The sequence below is a fragment of the Diachasma alloeum genome, unplaced genomic scaffold (assembly GCF_001412515.2).
Source record: "Diachasma alloeum isolate Michigan unplaced genomic scaffold, Dall2.0 Dall_scaffold_00338, whole genome shotgun sequence".
Classification (NCBI taxonomy): domain Eukaryota; kingdom Metazoa; phylum Arthropoda; class Insecta; order Hymenoptera; family Braconidae; genus Diachasma; species Diachasma alloeum.
Genome location: NW_021680477.1, coordinates 255,939 through 265,670, shown reverse-complemented (window position 1 = coordinate 265,670; position 9,732 = coordinate 255,939). Strand labels below are relative to the sequence as shown.

The 9,732-nt window shown below is 37.5% G+C and overlaps 1 protein-coding gene across 1 annotated transcript in view; it reads right to left on the bottom strand.

Moving 5' to 3' along the window:
• LOC107040520 (zinc finger protein with KRAB and SCAN domains 1) overlaps positions 1–9,732 on the bottom strand; it is a 30,830-nt gene that overhangs the window by 11,716 nt on the left and 9,382 nt on the right. Inside the window, exons 4-5 of the mRNA XM_015260639.1 lie at positions 4,926–5,196; positions 970–1,181 (exon numbers count right to left, since the gene is read on the bottom strand). Coding sequence (XP_015116125.1) covers positions 970–1,181; positions 4,926–5,196 — 483 coding nt within the window. The remainder of the gene's footprint in view (positions 1–969; positions 1,182–4,925; positions 5,197–9,732) is intronic.

The following is a 9,732-nucleotide window of genomic DNA, read 5'->3' as shown; positions in this document are numbered from 1 at the left end:
AAAAATTCGTACCTAGGAGATGATTACATTGAGGAATGAATTGAATGTTGTTTTCTCGAATGAAGCCGATGTTTAAATTGAGCTTTCCGTACATCACATTGAACGAAATTTGTGATATCCAAATTTGTGTTGAATTGCCGTAATCTGTGATTCTGTTATTGTAAACTAATGCGATTTTTTTAGTCAAGAAATATAAACTTCTTTCAACTCAACGACATCTTACTACAATCTCAAAGCTTTTTCCGCGTAACAATATTCATCCTGATTCGACATACGAAATGCTCACTTCAATTATAATTTACTTGGAACAACGTATGATCGTGTTGATTGAGATAACAACGTATTTAGTCATGAGAATAATTTTGATTTTTGAGTAAACCAACGAATTTCTGGAGTTGGCAAACTTTTGGCTAGAAAGAAATCAAATACTCTCATTATTGCGACAAATAAAAGGAACTTCAATTCTAGAGAAGTTCGATTTCTCCCAATCAAATGTATCTCACGAAGAGATAACTGGTATTCACTATGAACTCATGTTTATTTGAAAATTAACAACCGAATGATAGTTGGTTCAGATAAAATTCTCTGGATGAAATTCAGTATTGCAGCGGTAAACCGAGTTAAGTCGATTTTGACTATTAGCCAGTTTTTGCTGAATATCTCGGAATCTAAGAGAGATAGCAAAATTTTTCTCATGACTTTTTTTATAACGCTCTATTGGCTCTACAAAAAAGGTCATGACAAAAATCTTTCTATCTTTTTTAGATTCCGAGATATTCGTCAAAAACTAGCCAATAGTAAAAATCGATTTAACCCGGTTTACCGCTTCGCTACTGAATTCATATTGTCCCATTCTTGATTATCATATGACATATTCACCTCGCTATCAAATTATCGTTTTGTGCCGAAAATTCCTGGGGAGCCTCCCTAAGTCGCCCCCACAATTAAAATAATAAACAAAAAACTTACCGGTATGTGTCCTCTTGTGCGCCTTGAGATGCGAACTCTTGGTGTAAACCTTGTCACATCCGGCGACGTCGCACCTGTGGACCTTGCGCCGCTTGAGGGCATCACCACAGTCAGCGTCAACACCGAGACTACCACCGTTACTGGTAACCCCGCTGTTACCACGTCCGCCCAATCCAATTCCTGGTGTCAGCGTCGGCCGCTTGTGAAATACCCTGGGAGGAAAAGAGTAATAAGGTTAGCTCTCATAACTCAAAACACCGAGGAATACCCGGCACTGTCATTTGCGGTGCAACGGGACATCAACAATGCGTATGTGAATGAGGTGGCATTGGCAGTGATCAAGATCGATGGAGATGCACCGCGACTTTGCAGCCAAATTTGGACATCTCCCACATTGTCCCTGCACTTTATCGCGTAATTTATCCTCCACTGGGAGCAGTCGATTATAACGCGCAAGAAATTTGACGGGTATCACCGCCAGTCGCCCATCAGGAATATCGATAATCATGGGAATAATATCGTACAAGACGTCTTCATCCGCGGATTGGTGTAGACTTCAGATCGATTACTAGTCTCTCCCTCTTGTTCATGTGTTTTAACACTGGAAAAAAACTCACGACTGGGTGTAATTTCTCTTTGCTTTCCACACACGGTCGCGGGGGATGGGGAGGGGAGGGGGGAGCGGAGGGGGAATAAACCGGCAGCACGATGAGGAGAGGCGGTTTTGTCTCGGTTATGCACCAATAAACTCGCTTAATAATACATCCATACCGGCAATCGTGCGATCACTTTATTATTCTCACTGGCGTTTCGATAATCGAATCACCGGGAATTGGATTTCGTGATTGGTATTTCTTCACGGGGTAACGGAAAATTTTGACTTTTGGCAACAGCTTGAAATTATTTATTTGAAATTTTTCTATGCATTTCAATAATATTTTAGAGATGTTTTAATTATATTAAATGAATGATTCATTCATTTCAAACAAAACCTCTATTTGAATCAATTAATATTTTTCTGAATTATTGTCTATTAAATAGTGCAAAGAATAGATTAAATTATTTACCCAGAGAAATGACGCATTTTAATTAAATAGTCTGTGCAAATTTCGAGGATGTAGGAGTTCCACTAAAACTTCGTCATGGAAAATTCAAAATTTTGTGAAAAAATCGATGGAGACTGTTAATTTCAGTTTAATTATTCCATGAAAATTCATGAAAATTCAGGTAAATGTTTTTTTAGATTTCTACTCAATTGAAAATTCGAGTAAACTTGAGAATTCTCGTCTTTTTGCAGCTGAAAAATGAGGAATTTCACTCCATTTCCAGTGAAATCTGCTATTTCATGATTTTTTCCGTCAGAAACTATTGAATTTTATTTACTAACTCAAATATTTTTTTGCAAATTCATGAATTCATTGATTTCACCGAAAATCTTTTAATTACCTGAAATGAATAGTTCATTAATTTCGAATAAAACAATATTTTTTAGCGATCATCATGTACTGATCCAACAAAGAATACATTTTATTATTTTCACGCGGTTGGAAATGTCTTTAACGAACATAATTCACTTAACTGACTCGTATTTCATCGAAATGTAGAAGCGACGGGGCAGGGTATCCCAGTCATAAACAACATCATGAGGCAGCGGTTAAACTAGCATAAATCGCGTTACCACGGGTGGACACGCTGTGAGACATTTGATGTCGTACTTTAACCGGAGTTTATACAGTGAAATGCATTGATACGAGAGGTTTATTTCCAGTCTGATATATCCCTTTAGGTCTGGACGCCCAGAGGGTTACCAATCCAACTGGGTAAGAGTATCGAGATCAAGAGGCCGGTTTTCCCACCGTGAAATGACTCCCAGCGGAATAGCCTGGGAGTTTTAAGCTCGGGTTTTGCCTCTCTTGTGGCTAAGCTGGACAGGCGTGCGCGGCCCAAGACTCGGATTGGACGGCCAGAGACATCATGATGAAATCCCTTCGTCGCAACGTCTAACGACTCGGGTACAGACTCAACTTGAGCAATCTCATCTGAACCTTTTCGTCTCGGAATGTTTTTTTGCGGTGAAATCAGCATAAAAGCCACGCGATTTGGGGTCTAGGATTTTTTTTAGAGATTTCACGTTTTTGAGGATATCCAAGTACTTTGAATATTTTTTCTCGAACATCAGAGCGTTTATTTGAACCCCATTTGACCCTCAGTTTCCCGATATTTTACTGTGATTTTATTATTCAAACTTTACAGGTCTGAATTTGAATCTCGATCAGGGATCCCCATCAGTATTAAATTTCTGTAATATTACAAGGATTTGACCCTTACATTATGATCGACATCTATGAATAATTTATAAATAATTAATTTTCTATTATAAAAATGATTTGTTTGAAATCGGAACAAGTTTATTAATATTCTGATTTTTGCAATTTTAAACAATGCCGATTATTTATTTATTAACAACGAATGTGTGAAAAAATAATAATCGCGTGGAAAACGTAATTTGAGGGACGCTGAATATTCATGATTTTTTCTAATTTTTCTTACGCGATAAATCGGCAATTTTAATTTGTCAATTAAAATTGACAAATTTGATGATTGAAAATAGTTGATTTTACTTCAATTGTTGCATGAAAATTGAAATTTTATTTTTTCCTGTGTGCAAGTGTATATGACAAACAACGCGAAAGACCTTGGACAACATAATTCGTTGAATCCCCCTAACCCCTGTCGCACAGCCCTTTTCCGGCTCTCATGTTCTCAACAACCGTCATATATATGTACAGTTGTGGCATGCTAACATCTCTCCTATCCGTTTCGCATTTTAGCCTCGACCCTCGAGGAAGTCTTTCGCGATCCGATAGATACGTACGAGCCGGAGAAAAAAGGTTAAAGGGAGGGAAGCTCGCTGTTTTGCCGGGAGATGTTGAATTTTCTCGTAAAGTATCTTGAGCGGATGAGAATTCACTGCGGGAGGGCGCACATCTCCTAGAACCCCGCCGTTGCTGTATGCGGGTGCTGGGTTTGTGCATACTGGAAAACACGCAGTTTGTTGGAACTATCACGTGAGAATGATACCGGGATTTATGGGGGACAAAAAATGGAACTGCGAGGATGTTGGGATTTTTTTTATGGGGAATTGTTTGTTGTAGATGGACATATTGTTATTGAATTGTTAATCATCAATTTCATTATGAATTTCAATTGTAGAAGAGTAGATTAATTTTATAAACAATATTTTCCACTCAATATTTTTTTTATTTTTATTTTCTGTGTTTAATTCATGAGGGAGAATTAATTTCTCTTCAACTTCACGATTCCATTGACCGCAAAAAAATTCCAGACATTTAACTCAAATCAGAAAATTGTCTCCACTGAGAAATCAATTCGCGAATTCCAAAAATAGTGGAAGAAAATATTATTCTTAAATTATTATCAATTTAATTATAAATTCATAAACTTTAAACTTTTGTGAGGATGTTAATAGCTTTTGTCACAGAAAATTGTTGATAGTGGACGGAAATATTATTCTTGAACAGTTATATATCAATTTAATTACGAAATCGATCAATATTTCCCATTAAATTCCAATATTTTCCTTTTTCATTATAAAATACTGAACATTCACATTTAATTCTTCAGGAACCATTAAATTCTTCTGCAACCTCACGCTTCCACTGACCTCTAAAAAGCTCTAAACCTCCGAATCCAAATAAAAAAATTGTCTCCTAGAAATCAGACCAATTCCAAAAACCGCCAAAAGGTCAAGAATTTCTCTTTTCATTTTTGCGAAATAAAAACTTTCACCGCGGGATTTCATTATCTGCATTCCCCGATCTCCGATTTTGCGCCCCCCACCTCGAAAAATGTATCGATTACCGAATTCGGCGAGTTGAATCACTCATCCTCCCCCCTCCCCCCTCGCACCAACTCGAACACCATTGTGTACTTACAGCGAGGCCTCCTTTATCCTCTGCAGCGCGAGTAGAGCCGCTGAGGACGATACGAAAACGGGATCAGGTGGTTCAATTCCACAGACCGATACGTCACGTTCCCGTTCCCGCAGTCTGTCCCGCTCCCTGTCTCTGTGTTTTTCCCGGGTTTCTCTCGTTTCTCGCTCCTGGCCGGACTGATGGGACTCTCTATCACATATGTGCTCCCTCTTCCTGTCCCTATCGGGGTCTCGACCCCGTACAACATCGACGAGGGGCAGTGCGGGAGACACTGAAAAATAAATAATCACAAATTTATATTAAATAAGAAATTAAATCAGTAGCGAAGTGGTAAAAGGAGATAAGTCAATATTGACTATTGACCAGTTTTCCATCAATATCTCGGAATCTATGGGAGATTGCGAAATTCTCGTAGTTACATTAATTGTACCACTCAATCGGCTCCACAAAAAAGGTTATAACAAAAATTTCGCTATCTCCCTTAGATTCCGAGATACTGATTGAAAACCGGTCAATAGTCAAAATTGAGTTATCTCCTCTTACCACTTCGCTACTGAATTTAAGACGTTAGCCACAAAAATGGGTCTTATCGGATAACTTTCTAACCCCTAAAATTTTGAATGTCTTAAAAAAAAATTTCTCCCGTCTAAAAACAAGAAATTTAATACACAAGACATTCTCATAATGTCTTGAAATTCAAGTCACCAGGTTTCAGAGATTTTTTCAGTCTCAATTCGAGACACTTGCAGACTATTCAGTCACTATTCATCTATGACCTGGCACTATTACAAGTTATCAACCCCTTAAGACATGAAATCATAGGACTTTTTATGCAAAATTACCAATTACAAATTTTGCTTGCCTTTAGGAGATTTTATGTGCCTCAGGGATTCAATAAAAACTATAATAATAATAATAATAATAATAATAATAATAATAATAATAATAATAATATAATGTGAGATACAAAAAATTATCATAAAAAACGGACCGAAATATCAAAAAAACCAAAAAAAAGATCAATAATGAAATGAAAAAATGAGAAATACAAAATAATTTGAAATTGACTTCTGTCAAGATTTATTACGACGCGTCTACTTGGTCTTGGTCATGACAGACGAGTTGTACATTACAGAACTGACAAAAAAAAAACTAAATAAATGAATAAGAATAATCGAGCTGAAAAAAGAAGCAGAGAAGAACGTGAAATGTGATTCTTCAATCGTTGGCAAGTAGTCGCAACATGGCATGTGGGGGCTTCCTCCCATCGGATTGGTATTATTGACTGGGATCACTTCATAGAAATGCCGCTGGTACCCCACCAAGTGGATCGATTCTAATCTCGATTACAAATCGGCGCCGTCCACTGTCTTATAAATGTACAAACATGTACGATATGTCGTATAAGAGGATAACCAATATATACCTGTATACCGGGGCTCGTGGATGTTTGTTTCTCGCGGACGTGTAAAAACCCGGGGAATAACGATTTATTCGCGATCACGTCTTTGAGGAGATCGATCGGTAGTTACGATCGATAGGATGCGAAACAGACTGCCCGCGGTGGCACACACGCATCGCGGCAAGACGCGTCCTTGTCGCATTTTGCGACAGTTAGCTTGCCAAGGAGGTGCGTGAGTCAGTGTGATGACATGTACCGAGGCTTTTCCGGATGATCTGGATTTTATGGGATTGGTTTGTTGTCATTCAAGGTTACGGAGTATTATTTATTGGGGAAAAAGTGCGAGACGAATGGGGAATTTTTCTCCGTTGGCCTGGGAAAATTGATTGAACGTGAGGATAATTTGAGACGAAACTGTAAAATTTACCCTTTATTTCATGAAAAATTATTCTGAGAACAAATAGTTTTTTTCATTAGTATTTGGATTACTTCCGCCATCCCTTTCGATGAAAGAATATCGAATCTGGCAGGAAAAAGGACTTCAACGTCTTGTTTTTAGACGAAAAAACGTCTCATTGCAAGACTTTCGAAATGTTAAGCAGAAAATCCACGAATGTGTGAGGGAAAAAGACTTCATAAATTCATGAATTCCTGCACCTCATACCTGACACCAGTGATATTTGTATCTTCATTCGCATTCCAACGCTCCAAAGTCATAAATTTACACGTTCCCATAAAGGAGGAGGAATCACATCACAATCGTCATGATAACTTTCCTTTCCAATTTTTCATAGGTACGATTTCACCTACTCTCTTCAACCATTCACCTTTTACGGCGAAAAACTCATACGAGACACAGCTTGTAACACGTGTGAAAAACCATCACGTATTCATCGTACATCGGTTGATCCTAAATGCAGAGTTAATGCGCACCTGTCGCACCAGTGTAGATGTACGATCTCTATCATAACCTACTGTGCATCGTAATTTGAATTTAATCAGTTGGTCAATCCATAAATCGTGGGGTTGCAGTCAATCATAATCATTCATGGGGAACATTAATTTTTGTCTCGAGGGGGAGAATGGATGGTTTCATTTATTGTTTTTTGGGTGATTAATGGGGTAATTCCGACGATTGATGAAAACCTTTCGGAAGATCTTTGGAGAGTTTTCAATATAAATTTGGGAATTGGAAAAAATTGCTGACAGCAATTCCAAATTTTTCGATTCCTCATTTTTTGGTGCTTCCGAGGGGAATTTTTGGCATAGTTCACATTCAAGTTTTATCGATATCATTCAAAGTTCAATTAATTGCTCTAATTTTCGCTGTTGTGATTTATAGGATAATTTCAAACGTTTCGTATTTTTCGAATTTTATACCGGGTATCAGCCCGAGTTATACCAAGCGCTCTTTTTTAACCATTTTTTTATTAGAAAGGTATTTACATGTATTTAGAGTATTTACATGTATTTACAGCTATTGACAAATAAAAAAAAGGTATATAAAAAATTACTGAACAATATTTGGTTTTTCTTAAACTGTGGTGACTTTGTGACTCTCGAATTTATTCAGTGTATTTGTTTATTGTTTAGTTGATTTTAGCATTTTAGTATTAGCGTTAGTTATTACTGATGTTAAATGATGCCAAGCCGTCTCAAGTGTAATATAAGGGCCAGACACTGAGTGTGAGAATATAAGGATCAAAAAGTGGAGGTTAAAAAATGAGGGTCGGAATATTAGAGTCAAAAACTGAGGGCCTGAATGTAAAGGTGAAGGAATGAGGGTCGGAATGTAAAAGTAAAAAAAGTGGGTGTGAGGCAATGAGGGCTTTTATATTCTGACCCTAATGTTTTGACCCTAATATTCTGCCCCTCATTTTTTAACCTCCACTTTTTGACCCTTATATTCTGACACAAAACAATCATCTTCCAATTGAAGTATATTTTACACTCGCGTCAAGTATATTCTTTTTCCGTGTAATTTATCAGAAAAAATGGCAATCCTTTATGGCGACGAACACAATTTCCCACCTGTTTTTTCATCCATTTCGATAAACAGTAAAAAAATATTGCGGTGACGTATCGAATGAAGAATTCATGAGCAGCTCTGAACCTTCAACTCAATAGATTCAATCCCAGTATTTTTCTCTTATTCCTCCCAGCAGAATGTGGGTCATGATTTTGGCATCAAGGTCGCTCAATCGATCACCGAAGAATCTCAAATGAAGCGCATAGTCCACAGTTCCACGCGGGTTGACCATAAATTTTCATCCGCCTCCCGAGCAACAGGAACTAATGACTTCATTTCCGCTAGCAACACGTTTTTTTTCGAAACATCGTGAATGTCAGAGAACAGCCCAGACTTGATGGACCAAATCGAATCAGAACCGTATATAAACAGCATTCCCTGTTTACAAGCTAGCGTCAGATAATGATCAAGCAGTAGGATATGTAGTGTTTTGTACAACCCGGAAAAAAACCGGGTTTAGCGTTTGCTAGCAACTCTCATAGGCGTGTCGAGGCGTTCCTGCTATCATGGGTACGTCGTTGGTGGTAAAACTTGGTGTGTGTGGTGTATGTCTGATGCGTACGCTCGTTAACCACTTTCTTTCATGAGACTTGATAATCGTTTCATGGGGCATTTTTGCGAAATGAAAATTAAGGAAAATAAATTGCTAACGCGATTTGATGGTTTCATCAGTTTTATATTTCTCAGAATCCTCGGGAAAAATTTAGTAATCTATGATAATTGATTTTTAGTAGGCAAATGGCTTGAATTAAGACACAATTTATAGGAAGATAGGATAATGACGCCTTACTTTCTCCATTCGTTCGAGATATCGCCCATGCTTTTTTTTAGAAAGATTTCTTGACATTCAAGACATCAAATTTAAGTCATTTTTACAGTCTTCTAATAAAATTCAAGTAAAATCAACAAAGCGGATAATTAGATGACAGTATCAACACTCAATAATTTGCAAATTCCAATAATATTCATTGAAATCACATAAAGAGACAGTTCTAACAATTTTGATCAATATATCATTATCATTACATTATTCACCGTAATATTTTGTGCGTAATACTTAGACCGGAAACCCAAAAATGTCTTAAAAAACGGCCACTATTGTCTCAAATGATGTTTTTGTCTCTTAACCCCGCAATCCGCTTAGTTTTCAGTAAATATCTCCGAACCAAGCGCAGATAGCGAAATTTTAGTCTGAACCTTTTTCGTAGCCCTCAACTCGCTCTACAAAAAAGGTCATTACGAAAATTTCGCCATCTGCCTTAGATTCCGAGATATTTTACAAAAACTCAGCCCAAAGCCAAGTGTCAAATTTAAACCGTCCCACCGCTTCGCCACCGACTCTAAAACCCCTTTTCCGCGTTCTCTCCCACGATATT